This window comes from Anas acuta, chromosome 3, assembly GCF_963932015.1.
Source record: "Anas acuta chromosome 3, bAnaAcu1.1, whole genome shotgun sequence".
Taxonomy (NCBI): Eukaryota; Metazoa; Chordata; class Aves; order Anseriformes; family Anatidae; genus Anas; species Anas acuta.
Genome location: NC_088981.1, coordinates 80,295,972 through 80,321,930, shown reverse-complemented (window position 1 = coordinate 80,321,930; position 25,959 = coordinate 80,295,972). Strand labels below are relative to the sequence as shown.

The 25,959-nt window shown below is 40.4% G+C and overlaps 1 protein-coding gene across 1 annotated transcript; it reads right to left on the bottom strand.

Moving 5' to 3' along the window:
- Nucleotides 1-525: 525 nt before the first annotated feature.
- UBE2J1 (ubiquitin conjugating enzyme E2 J1) lies at nucleotides 526-25,297 on the bottom strand. The gene is made up of 8 exons (XM_068677973.1): nucleotides 25,146-25,297; nucleotides 16,416-16,489; nucleotides 15,170-15,301; nucleotides 14,408-14,492; nucleotides 13,481-13,586; nucleotides 11,071-11,200; nucleotides 6,903-7,034; nucleotides 526-2,095 (listed from the first exon to the last, which is right to left on the bottom strand). Exons 1-8 carry the CDS (start codon nucleotides 25,174-25,176, stop codon nucleotides 1,826-1,828), a joined length of 960 nt encoding a protein of 319 aa, XP_068534074.1. The 5' UTR covers nucleotides 25,177-25,297; the 3' UTR covers nucleotides 526-1,825.
- Between the last annotated feature and the right edge of the window lie 662 nt (nucleotides 25,298-25,959).

Sequence of the window (25,959 nt, the reverse complement as noted above, 5' to 3'; positions counted from 1 at the left end):
TCTGCTGTTCTGTGTGCCCAACCCCTTTCACAACGCTTCCCTGCGAGCCCAGGTTTGCCATTCTTGAATGGAGCAGGTACTCGAACAAGAAACCAACTGGGAAATACAGTACTTTTATTTTAAGAGGCTACGGGACCTGTGATTTTGTTTAGAAAAACATTTCTAACAAAATAAATATACAAATAGGAAACACATCACTTACACAGAGGACACCAAGCTGTTCTGCAGTGGAATGTGAACTGTTTAATAAAACCTTTCTTTTTTTAATCTTTGTTCCACAAACAGGACTATCAACAATCCACAAGTGTCAAAAAAAAAGTTGTTGTTTTTCATTTTAGATTTCAATAACCCCCCTCTTAAACACAGAATGGGCTTTACTTATTTTAGAAGTTGTTATAGCTACTTTAATGTTTCAAAACACTAATACACACTACATTTAATGAAAGTCAGGAGAGCTGTAGGTACCTTAATAAATACTGGCTTAGAACCACGATGAAAACCTAACTTAACTCAGTGTTATTTACAACAACAACAAAAGATCAGCTGAATTCCACTGTCTTTTAAATAAACATTCTAGAGTGCATTCACATCAGAACACAGGTGGAAAATTATTCCACTGATTGCTTTCCTCTACTTCACTGCAATACTTACGATTCCACAAACAAACCCTCTTAAAACCTTAACAGTTTTCAGTCTACCCCCCAAATGTATGATTTCACAGCATCCATGAATATCTTAACCGTTATTTATTTTTAATAAACCAATAATACAGAAAAAGCCTCTGGGTCCAATACTGATTCCAGGTTACAAACCACTGAAACAAAACAAATAAAACCCCTGTGATAGTTGAAACATAACCAAAGGTTGGCTTGAAACAGTTTATTACTACCAAGGTTTTAATAAATATTTCTTCTTAAGCAAGTTCACATATATGAGAGTTTAAGTATAATAATGTTTAAATTTTCTCTAAGAAATAAAACCACATATGAAACATTCAGTTTAATGCCTTATGTATATTTCTGGAATAATTAAAAGACAATAGCTCTGGGTAAATAATTATATTACATATTTATAACTATTGCAAGAATAGACATGTTTATATAATCTTCAAATTTAAAAAAAAAAAGCAAGATATACATTTGAGAGTATTAGAAGAGGACATTCAAATCTTGCAAATAAGATTATCCAATCTTATTTCCCAAAAAAATAAAAATCAAAATAATGCAAATATTTTTCTGGCCCCTTCTCACCTCCCCTACTCCTTTCCCCCTTTCACACATGCAAACCAGAATTTCAACCAATTTATGTGTTCCCACCCAACTAGAAATGCGTCATGGTAAACAAACGTGGTTACAAAACTGTATCCACTCTAAATTAAGAGCTTACTGGGGCCCAAACACATCGTAGTGTTTCACTTCTTAATTCTGTCTCCAAGGTTAGATATTATACTAACTTAGATTGGGTCATTAACTGCATTTATGTTCTATTAACAAAAAAAAAAAAAAAAAAAAGTGAATCAACCACTTTTTAAAACTGTCTTTTTCTAGTTAATAAATTACTGAAACTGACTCCCCTCACACATGCCTTAACCTTACTATTCCACCACACTGTTTCTCCAAGGATATAGTGGGCACTAAATTAACACTTGCTGTAGTTAAACAGACTTTTCTTTTCTTACAAGTAATGTACCTGTAGGTACATTAATATTTGTAAGGACTTAACGCGTAAATACAAAAGTAATTTTTGTAAACAGTTCTTATGTCGAACCCAATACAGAATGTTCAGCGAAGCCTTCAAGTCACGGGTTTTTATGAGAGAAACAGCCTTATAACTCAAATATATACTCGTTAGCCAAACATATTCTTCGGAATATAAGAGCTGCCAGCGCAAAAGTCAGCAGGACAATCAGAACAGTTGACCCGGTGTGGTTGGCGTTGACTCTTGGCTGCTGCACCCGATTGAAGTCGGTTGAAGACGGGGCCCGTCTCTGACTCTGCTGCTGGGCACGGCGCTGCCGAGGACTCAGGGACGTATTAGTGGACACCGATGGAGCACGCTCCTGGCTGGACGCTGCGCTGCTGTTCTGAGTTTCGGACTGAAAAAGGAAACACAAAGAGTTGAAGCAAGACAACACAAAATTAGCGATTAATAAAATCATCAGAACTAAAATGTACTCTCCAGATAGTTCTTAATACTTGAAAGTCTGATAAAAATGTCATTAGTAGTTCTGAGATAACTACTATTACTGTTAGCATAAGGACAAAACTGATTTATGTAACAACCTTGAGAAGTCTATTTCAAGCTCCTAATTAGCAGTTCTACGGACATGAGAAGCCTGAAGAAAGCCTGTCAAACAATATTTGAATTCTAGATTAGTTTCAGATCAAGATACGTCAAATATCTTTGTCTAGAACCTGCTTAACTCCTTGCCATTCAGTAATCCTCCAGACCGTAGAGTCTCTGAAGATTCGTAACGTCACCTACACTGAAGAGGAAGCAAGTTGGGGAGGACAATATAAGAAGGAAAGAAGTCCAGAGGCCTGTAATTAAGCACTGCTTCCCGTGGACAGCTGGGTTCTGCTCTCATCACCACCACTGGGGAAGCAAAACACAAATCAAAATCCCTGGACACAGATTTCTGCACCAGTCCCTGAGCTCTGTACGTACGCACGCACACACCCATTGCCCTCTGCTGGTCACAGGTTGGGCTGCCACCACAGGCAGTGACAAAGAAAGCGACAGCAGCTGTTATGCAGCTCAGGAGGGTGGCATCCTAAAGCAGAATCATCCTTCAGTTTGTAAGGTCGAAGCCACGGGCTCTGGTATTCCACTGGCCTGATCCTGCTTCTGATGCTGAAAGGCTCAAACTTGCAACATTACAGTGTTAAAACAGTGACACGGCACTGCTGTTGGAAATTAAAATTGAACTCTGTCAAGATGTTTAATTCTTAAAACAGAAAAGCAGCTGACATGACTTTTGCATATATATAAAGTCTTCTTTTCACTTCTCAGAGCAGATTGCAGGTACTTCCTTGTAATCCAACCTGCAGCTACTTGCAAAGCTAGCTTCCCCCCCAATAAAAGAGGTTATCATTACAGCAGGCAAAAAGGGAATTCAGGAGGGTTTGTTTGCTTCCAAACAAAAGCTTTTTAATGACACAGTTTCCATAACCTTAAGCACTGTTCTGGCACGTGAGCTGCTATAACCACAAAAGATATCCTTCCCACACCTGGCAGAGAGGGAACATCCTCAGCTGAGTATCAAGTTTGGTGATGCACAGGACAGTAAGCCCACAAAGTCCCATGACTCTTTGGCCACATATTCTGTATCTGGGGGGAAAAAATCTTCAAACTGTCACCTGGTGAGTGATTTAACTAGCCCAGGGAAGAGACCTTCCTTTCCTCCCTACCCATCACTAGTATTTCCCCCTGTGTATTATCAGCAATAACGTACCGATGTAATTCCTTGCCACATTTGACAGCCTGCCTGTTTACATAGGTTTCTCAAGCAAGCAAGCAGCCTGTGTTGCTTCAAAGAAAAATATTTTTATATGGATTCATTTCCACCTGGGGTTTTATCAGCAGAGACAGCCAAGAACTTCACAAGCAGCTGTGGTGGTTTAATAATCGACGGGCTCCACCACACTGCTCTCCCCCTCTCATTCCTCAGAGGGAGAGGGGAGAAAACACAACAAAAAAAAAAAAAAAAAAGAGAAAAGCTTGTGGGTTGAGATAAGGAGCAGTTTAATTAAAGGAAAAGAGAAAAAGCAAAGGCCACACAGAAGCAAAAGGAGAAGACAGTTATTCTCTGCTTCCTATCAGCAAGCAATGCTCACCCATGTCTTGGGAAGCAGGACCTCAACCCTTTCATAACAACATAACTTTTTCATCCGTCCACTTCCCCGGGTTTTATTTCTTAGCATGACCTCACAGGGTCTGGGATATCCCTCTCTCAGGTTAGGACCCAGCCTTTGCCACTCCAGCCTGCATCAAGCAGTCCCACAGACCACAATAAGAGCATGGACACTTTTAGGTGGTCACTGGGATGGCAGGTGGCCATCTGTAGCTGAGTCTGAGCTATCTACTATACCTTAACTCAAAATCATTCTTCTGTCAGATGTGGTAGAATCCAGTTTCTTAATGAAAAGGGCAAGTACTTTCAACACGTCAACTTCCAGCAGGACCTTGCTTGCAATCTGAAAACTCAAATGGGAGTAATCTACCATTACTTTGCCCTGAGGAGATATCAATAACTACTGAAAATTAAAAATAAAATAAAAAAAACATGCACTTTTTCTGGAGTAGCCTAGTCAGAGGCACTTTGTCAGACCATTCTGCATTGGCTTCACGCTCCTCACAAGTACACAGTACTAGGTGAAAAGCCATCTTCATCACCATGTGTTGCACTGGAGAGACCACCTCTATCCCTCCATCTGCTTTTTAAATGACAAGAGCTCAGGAAACATACACTCAATATTGCACTGGGAATGTATTTCATTTACAGCTGGAGAACAGGACAAAGAGGACAGGGTAGTAATTTTAAGTGTGGCATCAAAACACTGGCTATTGGTATGGCAAAATAACACACACACACAGGAGAGATGTACTAGTGTTGCCATTAATATAAATAATTGCCATTGCTAAAACAAAAGTACTTGGTTTTAAAACTCAATTTGACATAAAAACCGTGGTTAACTATGAAATATTTCAAGTCTTGGTGGCTCATTAGTAAGCTGTATTCCTGACAGTGATAGCTGACAGAAGGGAAAGTAAGTTCAAAGTATCTTTTCTTCTAATGGGATGAGAAATTCTTCAGCAATAAGAGCCCCACGCAGAACAGACTCAAAGCAGTGCCCATGCCAGCGACCTGCACCACTTCGGAGTGCTCTTTCATGCAAGAACTCAGCTAAACCTACCCCAGAAGAAGCATTACCGTGCTCGCAAATGCCATGCTATTAATTCATTGCAAAACCCTCCGTCCACTCAAGTAGCTTAATGGTACAAATCACAGGACAACTGCTGCAGAAAAGAACAAACTCACCCATGAAGCAGTCTGTAGGAGATTGCTTTTCTAGTGTAAAACCTAGCCTGCTGATTTTCACCTCTTCAGCTACAGTTAGACCCTTTCCTTAGCATCTATTTGTTCTAAGTGTCCCGAGACCAGAAGAAAGATAACACGACACAGGCAATATACTCCATTCTTCCTGCTTGATTACCGCTACTTTTTCTCTTCCATAGTGTGTAACAGGACATAAGGTCCCATGACTTCAGAGTCACACATATTACATCTACTATTTTACAAAAAATTACCCAAGCTAATTCAAGGATTTAGCACTGGGTCTGCCTCCACTCTTTTTATTATCTAAGTGCATAAATTTCAAGTTCACAACAGCATTTTTTCTCCAATAGCTTTTAATTAAACATGCACTTGTGAAATAAGGGGTAAACATTTTATCCAAAAAGAGAAAAAAATAGTTTTGATGTTGTCCCATCTGTGACTTTCAACTTAACAAGGCATAATTAGGCCTTTCCACAAGAACCACCAACTTAAAAGAAATTTATACGTTCAAGAAGCCCAGCTGAGCAGAAAGAACCTGAGATTTGCACGGACACTTTCGTGCCTATTAGCACATCTAGGCCTCTGGCCTGTGCGCACTGTGTGAAGATTTCTGTATGTTTTCGCATGAATAACGGCCCCAGAAAATTCATAGCATCCAAAAGGTGGCAACTCAGAGAAACAGGTATTTCTTTGAGCTCAAGGAATGCTTATGAAACAGTGACATTCTGCTCCCTTAAAACATTAATCCACTTCCTCATCGTTTACAGTCTGTGACATATAAACATTTAATACACATTACTATGACGTTTAAAGCTTTCATTTCACATAGGACTGCTCTGCTGTAAGTTAAGTTCATCATCACTCATTAGACCAGCATAATTGAATGAAACTGTTCTCAGAAATGGGAGTAATCAAAATCAGCCTTTTCTGAAGTCTCTTTTTTCCCCCCTCCCTCAAGAAAATGCTACTGATGCTCTGGTATTTTGGCTAGTTTTACTATATTAGCCAGGATTTGTATTGAGAAGAATAAAACAAAATGGTTTATTAAATCCTGAACAATCTGGAAAAATCCTTCTCATGGAAAAAAACGTATGCTATTAGCATGTTTATATTTCTACATAGCTTGAAAATATGTTGCAAACATGCAACAGATGGTCTGACGTTATTTGACGTGTTTTAGTTTTTTTAACCAATCTGCAGCCCCATCCTCTCTAAAAAACACAGCTTAGCTGGGATTTGTCTGCAATTTATCAGTGAATTTAGATTGCATTTGCCACAGTCGGAACAGCAGCTGCCTTGGCCCACTACCAGGCCTCGGTCACTTCCGAATCTATTATGTAAACCCTACACCTACCGGCATTAAGACTTGAATCTCATATCATTTACTTCAAACAGTAAGAATATTTTAGTCAAATTTACTTAGACCATAAAAGCAGGAAGATATTCTTAGTATTTAAAGGCTACAAATTATCACTGCAGCAGCTTTTGCCTCTAGCTAAGAATTCTGTTGAAAAACATCTGTGATCTATTATGCGGAGGGTAAGTAGTACCTAAGACACTGTGATACTTTAATGAAGTGTTACCCCATACATTAAAGGATCTACTGGGAATGTGAATGGATAAAAGAAAGCTAGTTGGAGTTTGTTTTTTAAAAGAAGGAAGTGAAAACAAAAGATCTTTATTTTCAAAAGCAGCATCCTATTTGCTGAAGTTTTTATAGGGATGCAGAAATTTTACAAGAAACATATGGACTCCGTGCTCGGGATGAAGCCTCCTATCAGCTAATAGTACAGATTTCGTGTTCAGACTATGCACGTTGATAAAGCTCAAACATGGACCATACCATTGCACTGGCTGGATCCTGGAATGCTCGAGCTGCACCATCCTGCTGGGGCTCAGGCGAAGTGGCAGAGCGGTTCGATCCTGATGAGTTTGAAGGCTCAGCATCTGACTTCCTCGATGAATTGACTTCTGCCTACAAGGAATAGTACATAATTACACTTCAGAGGCAAGATCAAAATTACTCCAAACAGACTTGGCTCTTCTTGGAATGCCCATTCTAGGGTGTTCTGAATGTAAGATTTACTGAAGTGATCAAAACGTCAACTGCATTTCAACTCATCATCAGGTTTAAGAAAAACTAACTCTTAAGAAAAAAGACTATAGATGAATAAACATCAGTTCAGACAATATCCCAGTTCTATTTTGCATTTGTTGTTCTATTTGTTTGTACATAATAATGGGTGTAACATTAAAAAAACACAAATGAATGGAGCTAAAAAAAATATTCAGAAGATCCAGGCCAAAATTATGCCATAAATAACAACCTTATTAAAACTTCTGTTTCTCATGATCCTTAAGTAAGGGCTGACTAATGCTGTCACATGTGGACAAATATAGCCTGTTTCTCAGCAGGGGTAATTAGTCTCAGGTGCGTGCTATGTTAATGTTAATCTATAGTGGTTCTAATCCCAAAATTGCCTCAGAGTCAAAATGGGTGCACGTGCATGGCCTGATTCTGTGTCAGGCAGCCATAACTCAGCTTTCAGTATTTAAGTTTCAGCACAAGAGCAAAAGTAAAAATACCAGTCTTAATAATACCGTATTATATGATTTAGAAAATGTCTAATAAGCACCAATTCCCAGAGGTTAGGCCTCATGCTTTTGGAAATTTGAGACATTGGTAGGTCTATAGTGACACATCGAGGATCATTAACAAGACTCTTGCTAAAACAATACACGTGCTTGCAATAATCCCTTTGGAATGGAGAACATCACATCATAGTCCTGAACCGAAACACTTTACAACATATACATATCCAAATTTAATTAAAAAAAGAGGAGGAGGGGCACAGGACCAGGTCAGTTTTTAACCACCAAGCCAGTCTTTCTCCCTCAGGAGTAGTGTTACACCTCTCTGATCACCTTATCTGGATTTATTTTTTTTTTGCAAAAATTACAATTCCAAATCTAAGAACTAGTACCTCTCTTCAAATACAGATGTGAGTAATGCTACTAAGAAATACAAACAGTATATTAGAAACAAACCAATTATGTAGATAAGCTAATAAGATCACAGGATAATATTCTTCTGCTTTACTATCTGGGGGGAGGAGAGAGGGGATTAAATTCCCTGTTTCTCGATATACAATTTCTCATTTTCCTGAAATACTATGTCACTGAAACGATCTGAAGATGGTTTAAAGATTTAAAAATACTTCCTTTTGCACTGATCTACTATAAACTCTAGTATTAGGATAGTGCAAGTTATGACTCAAATGTGAGCTAAGCTGAATTAACACAGAATCATAGAATAATTTAGGCTGGAAGGGATCTCTGGGCATCACCTGGTCCAATTCCCTCCTCAACATAGGGTCATGTCCACTCGAGTTTGGAGCATCTCCAAATCTGGAGACATCACAGCAACTCCAGGCCACATGCTCCAGCATTTGACAACCCACATGGTGAATATTCTTTTCCTATATCCAGCTGGTACTTCCCTTCCTCAAACTTGTGACCACTCTTTTTAATACTTCTGCTTTTTCCAAGAAGAGTTCCTTTAATCTTTTCTGTTAATCTCTATGAAGCATGTACACTGAAGTGTACATTTGATTTATTAGTTTATGAAAGGATTTCTAGTATGCTAAATATAGTAATACTAAAATTAAAAACATATATATTTTTTTTAAATAAATACATTTTAAAAAGGTACTTCAAAGTTTCCCAAATTGAGTATTTTTTTTTTCCAAACTAGTTTTTTCCATTTCCAAACTTTTTTCCATTCTTTGCTGGATCCTCTTACCTCTGCTTCTGAAAAAGCTAGAGAGAATACAGACCTCAAGGAAATATCAACATATTTAAACATAATAATTAGGGTGGGTGGAGAACAAATTGTACTAGAGTATGCCTTGTGATGGCACCATGTAGATATACCATTTTTTCTGTTTTATAGAAATATAAATGCTATTAGTCATATCTTTTTTTTTTTTTTCTTCCAGCGGACTAGAATTTCTGGTATATAGCATCTAAAATGCACAAAGAATGCAGAAAACATTTTGCAAGTCAATGCAATTCTGATTAAAAAAAATGTAATTCTCTATTAAAACAGAGAAACAAACGTGGAAGCTCAAAGAAGCAGAAAAACTAATTAGGAAATGCCTTTCCCCTCCGCCCCCCTGAATTTCACATTCCTTTCCCAATACGAATCACAAGCACTTAAAAAAAAGTCATAATTTTGTTTAAGGCTGGTATGAAAGGATTTCTTATAATCCCAGGATCATCTAGAAAAAGTTAGGGAACCTCTTCTGTATGGGTGAAGATAATGCAGACATTGCCAATATGTTGCTAGTAGAGAAGCTCACCCAATTATGCGTCCAACCGGCAATTCAACGTGAAAATTTTACCCCATAAATTGATAAGGAATATGTCCAAATTACTGAAAACTTTTGTATTCCTTGGTACTTATTCATACTATTATTTTACTACAAATTCGTAAGTTGTATATCTCGGTCTAACATCACATAAATGTTAAACATCACAAAATATCACAAAGCCAAGCAAAGCAGAGCCAGTAGGAAGCTTAAAAAAAATGACTTGAGAAAAGGAGGGAAAGAGCACCCAGAGAAGAGGACTAATTTGCCTTGTATTAAAACAAAACAGAATGAAAAATTACAAAAAGACTGTAGAAACCTGAATTTTTGTTCATTATTCCCTCATCGAATGCTTTCTCTTAGGAGATGGAGTTAAACATGTGGATATATAGAATGCATCAATATTTTTTAGAGACTGATGCCCTTAAGTTGTTAAGGTTAAAAATGAAAAAATGAAAATGAAAACTTAGCATAAGCTAAGTTTTCTTAAAAAAAGAAATTACACTTAGATATTTCTAATATTTCTGTCATAAAGATTAACAGTGCTTAATCAAAAACCAATCCTACACTTTTAGCCCTTATATATTGTAAAGAAGCCAAGAGCAGCTAAGTGCCAATTGTTTCTCTGGGTAGCTCAGCTTGAAAACTTTGTGTCTGTAGTTCCTCATCCTTGTAAAAATATTTTGAAGTGTTTTTATCATAAGCAGTAGTACACACAGACTCAACCACATCAACATGTGTAGATGTGAGATCAAAAAGGAACACGCAGATCCTGCAAAATTGGCAGTGATGCTCACTAGCGGGCAATCTTCATTCTCAGGGAACACAAAAACCACAGTTTTTGGAACAGTGTTAGAAAAACATTGGCAATGAAAGGGACATACTAGCGCTCCCACCCTGAGCAAGGATGCATCCTGCACCAATGCCACACTGCCATATTGTATTTCACTGTAGATGCCTGCCTTCATGCACAGCACTCTTCCTTAGTGGAAGAATGATGAGTTTAGTGGAAACCCCCCAAAAAAAACCTGTACATGCAAGACATGCAATTTTCTACGGCACATATTTGGCTAAACAAACCTTACTTTTACTGAAACACAAGCTAGAGAACACGTTTTTGGGTAAGAGTCACTTTCATACCAGAGTTCAACTTTCAGTATCTTCATCTGCAGAGTAGCTCAAAAGCATTTGCAACCATTTTTCAGTAGGAATATGTTTTATTCCTTTCATAAGCCAAAAGCAAAAAAAAATCACAAAGGAAAAAAAAAATTAGGTTAGCTTTGCCCAAACTTTCCTAATATATTTATGATAAAACTAAGTCTGAAGAATTTAATCATCTTATTAGTGATTAAAAACATGGAACTAAAACTAACATACACCGTTTTTACCATAGTGTTCACCTCTGAAATTATAACTAGTCAATCACTGCTTGAGATGCAGAGTTTATTTATTGTCACATTCACAGAGATCTACTCTCATTTTTCTCTTTCAGTCTCTCCTAAAAAAACAGGTTTTCACCCAGTGATTTGTGAAGGTTTATAAAATAACGTATTTCCCTCAATTTACAAATTTTTCATCCACTTTTTTTTTTTTTTTCATATTCTGTACAGCAAAGAAAAAAAGTTTAAACAGTTACTACACCTTGAAGCTAATTTGTCTGGCAAGTTCTTTAGCCTCCTTGTCCGCCTGGCTTGACCCACTTCCTGATGTTAGTGGTAAGAGGGCTGTCTTCATCGATGTGCCGCACATTTCACAACAGAAGTCTTGTGACCTGGCCACAGAATGACATAGCTCAGAATGAGATGTTCTCAATGTTCTCATGTGCTTGTTTAAGCAAACTATTTGCAAAACAATCCACAGAAAGGTAAGTAGTTTCAAGACCAGTAGCTTAAAAATACCTTTTCCCCCCAAAAAATGCATTACCTTGAAAAACTGTATTAAGAATAGTCTATATCATAAATACATATTCCCTCCAACATTTAGGAAAATATTAGCTTACGTACATATTACAACTACCTAGTACTATATCAATAAATTTTAACTATATTAAAACTTATTTTAGATACAAAGCAAATTAAAAGTGTACATTATAAAAAGTTAACTATTATTACAAATACTAAATGATACTCAGGAGTCTGCACCTCAAGTCCAGGAGTTTCAGCTTCTGCAAGAGCATTACCTTTATGCTTGCACACAGATTTGTCTACAGGGCATACTGAAGGCAGCTCTTCATGCTGACCAGAAATACACTTGTTATTATACTACCTGGACCGACCCAATAAACCCTACAAGTTTATAAAGCCTACGCAGGGTTTATAAGCTTTGACACAGTGCTGTGCTGCAGCTTCTGATTAGCTCAGAGTATAGTAGAAAAAGCTTGCATCTGACTGCAAAATAAGGCACTAGAGTCCTGCTGATCATTTAGTTCAGCTTCCTGGCTAGAAATAAGGTCAAGTAAAACTACTTGCCCAAGTCCATTTCCAGTCATGTTTTGAATACCTCTAAGTTTGATAAGGACTCCACAACCTCTCTGGACAACCTGCGCCAGTGTCTGTCCACCCTTACAACAGAATAGTGTTTTCTTGGCATTCAAACTGAATTTCATGGTTCTCTGCTTCTGCCCACTGCTTCTTCTGGGCACCACTGAATAGAGCCTGGCTATACCTTCTTTACACTCTTCAGATATTTGTGCACATTGCTAACATCCCACTAAGCCTTTTCTTCTCCAGGCTGAACAGTTTCAGCTCTCTCAGTCTCTTCATACGAAACATATTCCGGCCCCTCAGTCATCTTCACAGCCTGCCACTGAACCCAATCCAGTAATTCTGTACCTATCTTGGATCCTGAACTGGACACAGCCCCAGCCTGGACCCTGTGCTCCAAGTTAGCCTCACCAGCACTGAGTAGAGAGAAAGGATCACCTCCCTCACCCTGCTGGCAATGATCATCCTAATCCAACCCAGAAGGCTGCCAGCCTTCTTTGCTGCAAGGGCACTTGGCTATCTCGTGGTCAACTTGATGTCCACCATGACCTGAAATTATTTTCCTGCCAAGCTGCTTTCCCATCAGTTGGCCCACAGCACATACTAGAACACGGGGTTATTCCTCCCCAGGAGCAGGACTTCACCTTTCTGTATGTTGAACTTCATGAGATTCCCCTCAGCTCACTCCTCCAGCCTGCCCAGGTCCCTCTGGATGGCAGCACAACCCCCTGCAGTATCAGACACTCCTCCCAGTTTTGTACTGTCTGCAGACTTGCCGAGAGTGTACTCTGACCCATCACACAGGTCATTAACGATGCTGAATAGCACAGGGCCCAGTATCAACCCCTGGGTACACCAGCAGCCACTGGCCTCCAGCTGGACTTTACACACCCGATCACAGTCCTCTGAGCCACGCGGATCAGTCAGTTCTCAACCCACCTCACTGTGCACTGACCCAGGCTGTGCTTCGTGACATTTCTCTATGAGGATATTAAGGAATTAAGCACCAAAAGCCTTGCTGTAGTCAAGACTGACAACATCTGCTGCTCTTCCTTTGTCCACCAAGCTAATCGTTTCATTGTAACTTAAAATTAGACTTGTGATTAATTTCCTAAAATTATTCAGAAGCTGTTACTTCAGATTTTTTGTTGTTGCTGTTTCATTATGTACTTGAGGGAAACGAGGCCTCATTATTATGTTTGTTTTCTCCATCACTCACACTAACTATCACCTCCATCACATTTATTTTCCTTCCGCAGCACAATTACCACCATATCATAATATTAATTATATCTCTAAAGAATGAATTAGAGATGAACCTCTAATTTGACCACACAATGTTGGCAGGAACACAGCCCTCTCAAAGTATTTCATTTGACTGTAAGTTCTGAGCTTGCACAATATTCAGGAAAAGAATACAGATACAAGGCATAAAGCTTTTGTTTTGTCTTTTAATTTAAAATGAATGTGAGAGAACAGTCTTGAAGTGACTTTTCCTATTTACTCAATGCCTTACTGTAAAAGAGAATACATATGTATGTACCCACAGTAACAAAATTAGTGCTTACTTCTTTGCAAGAGCTCTTCTTTCTTCTGGTGTATAATCTAGAGATCCTATTGCACCTTCACCTTTGGTTGGCATAAATCCAATAATGGCTAGTAAAGCTGTTCTTACTAAAATTGGGAAACAGAGATATAAATAAGGTTGCAGAAACAATGGTTACTTCATCTTACTCTTCACTCACTAAGAAAAAGTTGCAGTTCTGCCCACAAAACTTCACTTTGTCCAAAAAAGCAGTCTGAATTTCATACAAGCAGCACTGTTGGCTTTTTTGTTTGTTTTATTTTATACGGAACAAAAATTCTCTTTTTTTGAGCTTCAAATTACAAATGAAAGTTAAGGCCTTATACTCCCATCAGCCGACACAGAGAAGGAAAGCTAAGTTGTTACAACAATGCTGCATAAAGATTAGAGTCCAAACCTTCAAAAATGGGCTCCAAATAAAAATGGGTAGACAGATATTAATATAAGTGTGCATGTGGTGGAGCACCAGCAATAGAAATTGCACCCTATATTCTTATCCTACATTCATACTCAACGTGAGGGTGATAATCTTTCAGTTCTCCTCTAAGATTTGCAGTGTCGATGTCACTTCCATTTATTCTTCTAATACCGTAATAATAAAAAAATCCTGACAGTAGAATCAGTAGCTTGTAATTCAGTTGGGCTTTGTCAAATAAATCTATGCAAATAAATCAATTAACGCATGCAAAAGCACAACGTGTTATTACTTCTACTCCTCGGTGAAGACCAGAAGTACAGTAATTCCAGGGTTTCTTAGAATTCAGGTAGGCACACAGGAGTTCTGCTTTACATCACTAAGAATTAGTTTTCTTGATGAACTGTTGGTGAAGTAGTATTGCAGTATAATTTTTCAGTTTAAAAATCTAGTTGCTCAGTGCGGGTAACATTTTCCAAATAATTCATTACTTACTACTCCATGAAGGCTGCCATGTTTCAGGATGATGCCCTGAGATGCTTAAACAAATTTTCTTCCCCACTTCAAACCTGCCATTGGCCTTTAAAGGAAGAATAAGGATATCATAAAATGTACAAAAAAAAACACAATCAAGCACAAGTTATAACAATGATCATCAAATAAGTCTATATACAAACAATACTTGACAATTGTATCACTGCCAACCTCACAAAAATGGCATTTGGCTTTTTGAACACAGAAGTTTGCCATTTGCCTCTATTCATGCATGAAGAGACCCTTAACTGATATCTCATATGTCCCAATTCAACACAATGGCTTTCCTGTTACTCCTTTAATCCGTACAAATCTGGAGAGCCTGCAAAGCCATAGGTCTGTGAAACTAGACAGAAATATGGGCCTTCACTGATACCATAGGTCTTCTTTACACAAGCCAAGAGACACCAAGAGGGCCCACGCAGGCAACAGAAAGTTTCGACAACCACATCAGCAATTGGGATTACAACTGGGGAAGACTAGGTGCCAACTTTCATATAATGACAGAACACCAAAGTCTTGGAAGACTTTTAAATTCTTGAACACCTTGAAAGACTTCTGATATTAAATTGGCAGCATTAACTGTACTATGTCACCTTTCTTACAAAAATAAGTTCTTTCTTACAAAAATAAGTAAGTTCCTTAAGTACAGGAACCTCTCTTTGATACCCAAGGTAAAACCAATGAATAACGTAAAAAAGAAAAACTAGTAAACATTCTTACCGTCAGCAAAATAATGCTTGGTGGTTTCATGGGATACTCAGGTGGTAATACTATTCGCCCGTGATAAATTCCTCCATCAAAATCTGAATCTGGAGGGCCTCTAACAGTAAAGTGCCATTCAAAAAGATTATCCTAAAATGACCACAAAAAGAAACATGTCAAAGAAGTAGACATCTAATCACCGTTTTCTTGCAACACGGACAGGCTAAAGAAGAAGCAAAGAGGGAGTTTTAGGAAAATAGAATCAAATGGAGAGTAAGACAACCAACAGTATACAAAGATTTTGCCTAAAAGGATAAATGGTTTAGCTTCCTGGTAGTTTTCTTACAAAAGGGCTTTGTTGGTAAATTCAAATTCATTATTCAAGGTCTTCATACTACTTTGCACCAGTTATGACATGAGTTTTACTCCCTGACAGATGGAATATTCCAAGACAAATGAAGGAAAACTTGGTCTTTGCCCCATTGAATAGTAGTTTCTACAGAACTGAGAAGAGGCCCACTCCAAGCAAGGACACTAACAGCCTCCCCTGTCAAGGTCCCTTCTGTGCCCAAGGCAACTCAAGTCCCAAAGAACTTCCATCCTCGTTTGTTTCTCCACAAAGACTTTTGTAACATCTACCTTGCCTTACTGCAACAGGCAGAGTTTGGAACACTTTTGTTGGGCATGTAAATAACTTTTCCTCAAGTATTATTTCTTGGGCGTTCTGTGTTTGGTTTTGTGCATCAGATCTTGGGATGCTCACAACTCCCTGAATATTTACGAACAGAACAACTCCTACTGTTACCACATGAGTCCAATGAAGCTTGCTGCTGGTGAACGAGATCTCATAACTAATGCTGAACATTGGTATCACATGGCTGTGACTGCCCATCTAGCTGTAACTTTTTCAAGGATGGAAAGGAAATGTCGACATTTCCAGCATTTCCCATCATCTGTCACTATTCTCTTCCCAGTAAGTCACTGTTCTAACCCCCAAAAATAAGACTTTCATTTAAATGACAGTAGCATGAACTAGACCTTAAGTTTCACCTCTGAAAGTGGAAAGCAAGTTACAGAGCAAAACTAGTCAATAATAACAAAAGCTAGTCATTAATAACATATATTTTATAGCACCTAGAAACATGCTACCAGCTTCAAGCATGTATCCAAATGTCAGATTTTAAATACATTTGCATACGGAGAACATATAGTATACACCACACTGCCTCATTACAAGCGCCTGTAAACACATGGAGAGACAAACCTCCAGGGGCTGTGCATGATAATGATCTGTAGGATCCTTCAGTTCTGCAGCCTCCTTCATCAAACGTTTGACGGCTGAAAAAGAGAAAGCACAGAACATGAAAAAGACAGAAGAAAATTAATGCATACTGCACACAAAAATGCGTAAACATTTCCTGAAGAGCTCCCTTCAGCTAAGTTTTTTCAACTCACCGCAGCTTCTTCACTGGAGTTAATAATCCGAGACACAATATCGATTACTCACACCGAATAAATCTTTTAAATGAGTCATGTAGCACAGAGTTATGAAAAATATGCTGCGTGGTCTCCAAGTTTCTCAAAAGAAACCCTTAACACTGTGGCTAAAGCAGCATTGTGTTAGTAATTGCACCACAGACTGAAGGAAAACCAAATGTCATTGACAGAGCTTCAGTATTTAAATAGAAGATGTACACGACCACCAAACCTAATATTTTATCATAACAAGCTTTTTCCTGACACCTCTCGCTGACTGTTACATGACTAGTCCCTTAATTAATCCAAAAAGGGTGACAGTAAGACTTGAGAAAAACCATCACATCAGTAGCAGAAGGAGATGTGGTTTTATACTACGTTTGATAACGCACATGCCCAGCTAGAAAAAAACCGACCCAGGTCTTTGTAATGTGAACCTGCTACTGAGGTAGGACACAAAGGTATTTTTCTGTCCTAAATTTAGGCTAGTCTTCAGCTACCCTTTCCAACCTTCCACTTCAGAACCAACATCATCATCTGTATTTTCTGCATCACCTTTTTCCTTTCCCTTCACTAAGTTTTGTCCCATCACTTGTCCAGCCAGGCGCTCTCATGAGCATCGTGCATTAACTCCTAATAAACTCAGCCAAATCAGAAAGCAAATTAAACACAGCAATCACAGATAAGAAAATGAAGGATGTCACCCCATGAATGAGGTTAGGTAGAACGCCCTTACTATCCCTAATTACTGAAAAAAGAAATTAAAATATCTGTCACCTCTTTAAGAAGCTATAATGGGAGCAGGAACCCTTACTCCATCACCCATGTTCAATTCAAACCATGGATGTCCCTCTCACTTGTGTAATTACCTGTATACAAAGAAGGAGAAAGACAGCCCAAAGTCCCTTTTAACAACAGTGTTTGGTAACACTGCGAATGAACCATAACTCTGATTTACAATCCAGCTCCATGGATTTACTCACATTCCTGATGCTATGTGTGAAGCTACTCTAACCTTCCCACAGAGTAATTTGAATTTCAATTCGCTGTGAAGAGTCCTTTTATTTATTTGCACTACCTGACAGGTATAAACAACAGCATGAAGTTTGAAAACTTCACTTCTTACAGCCCAAAAAAGCAAACAGACTGCACGGGAACTGGCTGCTGCCAGCCGTCCTCCTCCTGCCACGGCCTCCAGGAGGTGTCCATAGCCCTGCAGAACCCACCAGGTCCCGCCGCAGGCAGCAGTGGCTGGGATCCACCAAGAACAACTTGGCTCCTTCATCTGCAATGAGGTTTACCAGTCCATTAGTGAGGAATAAGGAAAAAGTCAGCCTAGACAAGAAAAGGTCTGTCTGGATACTTCCCTTCACAAGCCGAAGAAAGAAAAGTGGGAGACGGAGCAAATCCCATCAAGAAAAACCATCAGAAGACCAAGACAGCTGCCAGGTGTGGGCTGCAAGCAGCTGGGCTCCTGGTAGGCAGGATTCAAAACCATAAGCAGTTTAAAGCATGGTTTGGTTTGTTTGTTTTGAAAACAGAAGCCAGGCTACAGCTATTCTATTTTAATGAGCCTGTGTAGAACATATAAGAAAGAACCTGAAATACTGCTCTACTCTTTGAACATGAAATACTCCAAAATACATCATTTAGCTTTTGTACACCATAGAGATACTATGCTCGTATGAAGTTTTCAATATTAAACAACCGAACACGCCTTACGAAAAAGCAGCACGTGGATTTCCACGTGGTTGAGAAATGTCAACGCAAGTTGCCCAGATCTGGCTTGATCACCAAGGATTCACGCTGAAAACATGGAACATAATACTTTTCAAACCCACTAAATTCGTTAAATACAAGTTGCTGTATTCACAAACACAGCCCTCCTTTGGCTAATGGAAACCACAGTGGAAAAAATGAAAATCATTTCCAAAAGTCTGCCTGCAACAAGTACCCGACACTCATCCAGGCTTCATTAAAAAGAATTGTGATGCAAAACGCGGCATTTCAGCCCACTTGAAATCACACTGAGTCATCCAAGGAAAAGTTTGGCAGTGGCAATTCTGAAAAATGAGAACATTTTGGCCCCATTCAAAATAAAAATTGCAAACTGTCATCAAGTCAAAAAGCCTCAGTTGTTTTTTTTGGGGGGGATAACACAGTTAACAAGCAGAATTTATGTGATGTACACATGTAAAACTTGATGACTTGCAGATTTATTTCTATCAAAAGATGTGTCCTGGTCAAATCCTGCTTCCTGGGATGTTTAAGCCATCCCACAACTCCTCTTCCATACAACAGCTTCTCCTGAACCTGCCCTGAAGTCACATTCATGTACTCCTGATGTTTTGCCCATTTAGAATAGTCGGCACCCGACAGTCCAAAAAAATACTCTGTACAAAAAAAAAAATAATAAAAATAATCAAATGATCAGCCTTCCTAAACATAAATATTACTGCTTAAAGAAAGGATGGGATTCGAACATCTGTGGTGTTCATCTTAGATTTGTAAAAATAAGGTGTAATATTCCACTGCTATTGTGAAAACACAGCCATAAAATAAAGCAATTCCATCTAGCCTTTTAGCAGCATACTAACAAAGCTCTGTATCTAACGAGGTGGAATTTTAGCTCATTTTTACATTATCAGTGAAGGCTATGTAGGGCAATCAAATTGAGTTGATCAAGATCACCGTGTGATATTAATGGAAATAATACATAACAGCGCAAAAAGTTGTATTTTCACATAACAAAGTTGGCACACTTCTCCTCACTGAAAGTCCAGAAAATGTGATCCAAGCAATTCAGTTCCAACTGCCTCTAACACTTGGATTGTCAGTGAAACAAGTCTGTGTTTGAGATCAGGCTCACATGTGACAGTATCTTCCTCCAATGGATAGGAACCAGTTAATTCTACCCATTTTCAGTTCTTCTGTTTGGGGAAGGAAAAAAAATGTACAGAGACAAATAAAGCAAGGACCCAAAAATAGCTGGCATAAAGCTAGGGAGCTCAGTCTTTCAAGTTGACTTACCTGATCTGGAAAAGGAGAAATAAAACAATCTAATAGCTTCTACTGCTTCAGGAAGTGCTGCCTGCTTTTTCTGTTTTGTTTTTGTCTTATGGCAGCTATAAATATTTTTTCCATTTTTAATGAGATTTAGAGGTCTATGCAGGAGAAATACAGGAAAAGCAACCTTTGGTTTTCAATGGCTCTGCTGACCAAGACAGGCAAGGTGTAATTTACTTATCAAATCCAAGTTTTCCAATTAATTTTTATTAATAAAAGTCCCATAAAATATCTCTGGGATGAAGGGTTTTAGAACTACTACCTAGAGCCCACTTAACCTGTTAGCAAAACGCAGGCCATTTTCATTCCTGTGTGTCTATTAACACCACCACTACCTACAAGGAGAAAAATACCATTAGAAAATAATAAAAGAAAATAGCATTAGCAGAACGAAAGAGCATATTTCAACAAAATTGCTTGATGAACTTTAGATGGATGACGCTTTGGGAAAGTCCTTTGAAAACCAGCTGCTTTTCCCCCCTACGTCACACCCTGTCCCATGGCCAGGGACCGTTCTGTATTTGTAGGGAAAAGAGAAGCCAAGTTGCTAAAGGCAAGCTGAATTTCAGCTAAATGGAAAAATATCAGTGAGGTCAGTTGGCGGTTCCACCGCACAAACACGAATCCTGGCTCATTTTTTACTGCACGATCCAAATTTGTGTGTGTTTGTTAAGTACACAGGATTTCTTGTAAGACAACAACACTCAATGAGCTTTCACATTTTAAGCTACAAAAATAAAAGATCACTAAGTGGTGTGGTCAACAAACAAGCACCAAGAAAGCATTTAAAGCAAAGAGTCATATTTGACTCTTATATCCGGCTTTCCAGGCTGGATAGCTATGAAATACTTCTATGACAGCTGTTTAATATGGACAATCACACTTTTAATCATAGTTTTTAGTGTTTGTACTCTCTAGAAGCTGGCTTATTACAACTACACATAAGGAGACAGCAAGAGGCTCCCACCAGCTACCTGCACAGTGTCACCAGGTAACTGCGTGCTACCTGCTCCCTTACAGACATCATTTTCCTGGACACCTCAAAATATGCGAATGATATGTGATCATAGTGAATTAAAATACAATAAAAGGGGAAAAAGGCACAGGAGACAGAGTACCCTGAAATAAAATTTATTCTCCTTGTGCAGAATAGTGCCAAACAGCATCTACTCTAGAAATAAAACTGCACATTACTTACTCTTTTGTCCTCCACCTCTACATTCTTTGTCCCTATTCATTTCCCTCCCGTTTTTCTTATCCCTTCTGAGTTCACACCTGTCTTCAACTAGGTTTTTGAGCTCCTGTAAATATTTTTGTATGTCATTTCACAAAAACACCACTTTACACGTAAAATTTGCATAGCAGTTTATATAGGCACGTAGCCTTTAATCAAGACCACATTTAAAGTTTCCTAAACACTAAGCTACATGGAACTTCTTTGTGACAGGGACACGTGTGCTTTTCTCACATCATCCAAAAATCAAATTCCTGGAAAACAGGTGGCCAAGTCCTTAAACCACAGATGAGGAGAATATACTACGTATTCTGTTTCTTTAATGCTCTTCTCCAAAGATTCTCCAAAATTTCCTGCTGCCTCAGTCTATGATGGGACAGCGGACTCTGAAAACTCAACAACAGGAGGCCCTTGCATCAGCCCAAAGCTCATTTACATACAAGGATTTCCAGATTTTGAGTCTTATAAAATTAGAAAGCCAACAACAGAAGCAACCCATAACGCTAACAACTCTTCCCATGGCACCAGTGACCACCTTATCAAACCTTCATCCTCCAGCGATGGAGGAATGGTCAAAATGAAGAAGAAATTAAAAAGCTGGTCTCAAGCAAACTGCATCACCGTTTCACAGTCATCTCTAACTGAAGCCTACTACAGTTTCAACATTACTCTAAACATCTTAATCTACAGAAAACAATGTCTCTAACTCTGTATTACAGAAGTCACGCTCCTCTGTCTAAATAAAAGCAAACAGAGACAATCAGGTCTGCTTGCATCATGTGCTGCTTCTGCTACGTTCCCTGTTACAGAAGTTCCCATTTCATGCTGATCTTTTGAGATAATACAGAAAGGTATCAGAAAACTGAAATGTACAATTGCAGAACTATTATAATTGTCTGGAGGAGACACAGGTTCCCAAACTGCTTTTATTTTAAAACCCAGTTTGACAGCTGCTTTAACTTTTGCTACAATAACAAACGGAAGCACCACTTGCCAAGAAACACCATTTGCCAAGAAGCCAGCCGGCTGCTGTACGTCTTCAGGCCCTCGGATACATCCTTCCCAAGGCCCACAAGGTTCCTGCACTCATACAAAGTATTTAAAAGGAAAGAAAAAGGAGTACTTTTGACTAAACTATTCTCTCCTTGCTCTCATTCTCAGGAAGGACGGACCTTTTTTCTTTGTCTCCCTGGTACAGCACTTTTTCTGCAGCTACATTTCAAAACTGTTCGGTCAACTTAACACAGAACAGGATAAAGTCTATCAAATTTAAAGTGCTGGTTGAACACACTAAGATCAAACAACATCTTCAAGTTTAATCAAATTTTAATGTCCATTAAACCTTCTGTTTTTCTAAAAATCAATCTTTATTTCATTCACAGAAGACGCTTAGCAGCACAGCACCCACCGGCTATTTCCTATTGACTGGTTGTTATGCACAAAGAACTGATGCATGCTTGGCGGCGGGGAATACTCCTTACTTGTCAAAAATATAGACTGGAGAGAAAAGTACAATTCATAGGAAAAGCATTTATTTACCCTGCAGCAAGCACAATACAGATGATGGCTAAGAGGATCACAATCTAGGCACGCTGTGTTCCCTGCATGCCCGGGATGCACAGGCACTGTCCCTGGGCAAACGCAGGACGTACATACGCCCCATTTGCTCTCCGCAGCCCCACCAGGCAGCCTTGAGATAAAGAAGTCTGCTAAAAACAAATAAAAACACACTGAAAACAAAATATCTCTGTTCTTTGTAGGCTCTGTGTGAGTAGCTGTTCATAATTCCTCACACATCTCAGTGCTAATACCTGCTAAGACGCCTGGTAACATCCCACATGAAAATGGAGGCCAAGGAATCCTGTCACTACAAAAGCACGACTACAAGATTTGGGGTCTGCCTTGTGGCAGCCTGAGGGTCACAGCGTTTGAAAAAAGCCAAGCGCTTATTCCAAGTAGGTGTCTTATAAATTTCAGCAACAGGGCTGTTCCTGAAGCATGGCAAGGATGAAGTCTGTGCTGTAGTCAGCCGAGCTTTAATACTGCTAGGAGGGGTTTATTGGCCATACGGTAGCAGGCCGTATACACTGACTAATCCATTGCGGAATCCTAAAGACAGAAAACAGCTTGCCCTTTTAGAAGTGCCAAGAATAGAAATAAAAATATGAAGCAAAACCTTAAAAAGCTTTGCCTTGCTGAAGCAATACAAAGACCCCAGAAGTAGAGCATGTGAAATTCTTCCTCTTCCAAAAAATTAATGGTGGGAGGAGAGTTTCAGGTGAATGTCTCTGTACCCCCTTGCCCTAACAGGGTGACTGAGAGAAGCCAGCATCCCAAACCCAGACCCTCAGCGGTCACACCACACGACTCTGGATAACGCAGAAGTGCCAGAGCAGCCACAGTGCTCGGCAGAGGGGCAGCAGGTGGGGAACAACTCAATTTGCCTCGTGGAGAGACACCATCTTGTAGATGCACTGGGATGAGCTAACATCTACTGGAGAAACCCTGATAAGGAAGGAGATGAATATATGGCCTAGCAGCAGCCAGCAGCAGGACAAAGCTGCGTAGCAACGGTGCTCTTAATGTAGTCTATCTGGAAGCATATTTGTTCACAAACCCAGTCTAGCACACCTACTCGCAGAAGAGGTGCCCACACAGCCACGTATCATCACTGACGAACTTCGGCTCGTGTCACAGCTTTACAGCAGAATCTGGCTTCAGAAGATCAGCAAAAGCACAGGTTTCTGCTAACAAAGTTTTCCTATTTAAACTGTTTTTCTCTAATTGTACTCAATTTTTTAAAAAATTGTTAAAGTACCATACTAAATGCTGAACATTGTAGGTGGTATTTGCTCTCTTTAGAACTACTGAGCAGGCACAAGTCACCATCTGGAATCAGAGTTTGCTCAAGTCCAGAAGATTTCAACAGGCAAAGCCTCTCCTGCAGGTACAGAGCAGTTACTTTCTGTCACTGTTTGAAATGGTAAACAGGGTGGATTTGTTATTAAGTATTTCAGTATGTTTACATTAATTAAAGCCACCATAAGATTAGGGCATTCTACATTTCTATCTTCAGCCTTCGGTTGAATGGGCAAGTATAAAAATGGATATTAAAATGCACATTTAACCATAACAAATCTGTAAAACAGATAGAAACATTAAGTAACTGCATACGCGTATCTACCTGGTTAGCAAAAAGAAGTGGTAGGCTAAGGGCAATGACTGTGTACAACCCAGTAAACTCATTTTAAAGGCCAACAACAGTTGAAGAAACAAGATTTATTCTGAATCTTTTGGGTATTGAATACCTTTTTCCTGTATTTTTAATGAAAGACTCCAACATATTAAGTGAATATTGAAGTGTTTTACAAAACAAACTTTGTATAGACTTCATGTAGACCTTCACCGTCCATATGCCACAGAGCACATCTGACTCGGGGAAGTGATATTGACCCACTGTATGAATCATTTGCCTGTCCCAAGTGAGGTTTGTTTGCTGTGGAGCTGCACAGGTGGCAAAAATCAATTTCAGCAAAGGGATTTTTGCCTTGAAAACCAGAGGAGCTGGTACCAGGGGAGGGGAAAAACTCTCCCCAAGGAACCCACGCGTGGGTTGTGCCCAGCTCCCATGGGCGCACCGTGCAGGTCACCGCCACCGTCCCCAGTGACGTGGCACACCAGGGGTGGTGAGGGTGTTTGGGTGGCCTTGGCAGCTCCCACAGCCAACATGCCCAGCATGTGGGAGGCAGGGAAGGGGGCACCGAGCCTTCCCCTGGGCACAGTGCAGTGCTGGATAAACGCGAGGAGAGCACCGCTCGCTCTGCGCTCCCCATCGCCCGGTTATGCAACCTGGGCGTGAGGACGAGGAGGAAGAGGAGGAGGAGGAGGAAGAGGGAGGGGGCAGAAGACACACTTTAGCAACAGGTCGGCCACCCGGGAGCTTGCTGTGCCAGCAAGCCTGCCATTGACACCGGCCGAGCCCCTCCCCGCCTCGCAGCGCGGCGGCAGGGCTGCGGGACGGAGCCGCCAGCACCTGCAGCGGGCAGGGGGAGCACGGGCAGAGCCCGGCCCCACAGCACCGGGCTGCTGGGCCGAGCCGAGCCGAGCCGGGAGAGGAGATAAAGGAGAGGAGATAAAGGCGAAGAGGCGGCTGCGGCACGGCCCCGGCTCCCCCCCAAGCCCTTCGGGCGGTCCCTGCTGCGCTGCCCGCGGCCTTACCGGGGTTCTTGAGGTTGTAGCGGCCCTCCATGGCGGCGGGCAGCGCGGCGCCGGCAGCGGGGGACGAGCGACGAGGAGGAGGAGGAGGAGGAGGAGGAGGAGGAGGAGGAGGAGAAGGAGGGACGGGAGGAGGAGGAGGAGGAGGAGGAAGGCAGAGCCCGGCCCCGGGAAACTCCCCTGACGTGGCAGCGGCCCCGCCGTGGCCGCGGAGGGAGGCACCTGCCTCAGCAGCACCGCCCCCGGGCTGCGGCCATAGCGCCTGGTGTTTGTTTTGTTTTTGTTGTTTTGTTTTTGTTTTTATTCCTCTGGAAGGAAGGGAGAGGGAGGTGGCATCCCTGAGGTGGCATCCCTGAGGTGGCACAGGGGTGTTGAAGGAGAGGCTGGACGTGGTGCTTGGGGACACGGTCAGTGGGTGACACTGGTGGTGGAGCAGGGGATATCAGAGGTCTCCTCCGACCCTAATGGCTGTAAGGAGCCCAAGGACCTCATAGCAAGAGCAGAGTGGTTTAAAAAACACTTCCAGCCCTCACAGGCCCCACCAACGCCTCATCCAAAAAGATTTAGCTGTAAGATTTACTAGCACAACGTTTTCTTGCTTATCACGCAAGGCTAAAACAGTGCCACGCACCAATTAGTTTAGGCAAGAATTACCAGCCAAAGCAAAGCTGGGCCTGATGGGCAGATCCCCCTTCCCATGTCACAGGGCCAGAGGAATTTTTTTATTTGCATCTACAATTTTGGTCTCTCTGCTGCTTGGTAACAGCCACAATCCACTTGGGATAGCACTTGTAACAACTTACAGCTAAGGAAATGC

Excerpts from the sequence above, each read along its gene's own strand:
- UBE2J1 (XM_068677973.1), bottom strand. The coding sequence starts at position 25,176 with ATGGAGGGCCGCTACAACCTCAAGAACCCCG. Across the intron at positions 7,035-11,070 it reads CCAGACAAATTAGCTTCAAG|GCAGAAGTCAATTCATCGAG; the intron begins GTGTAGTAACTG and ends TATTCCTTGTAG. Across the intron at positions 2,096-6,902 it reads AGGATCCAGCCAGTGCAATG|TCCGAAACTCAGAACAGCAG; the intron begins GTATGGTCCATG and ends TTCCTTTTTCAG.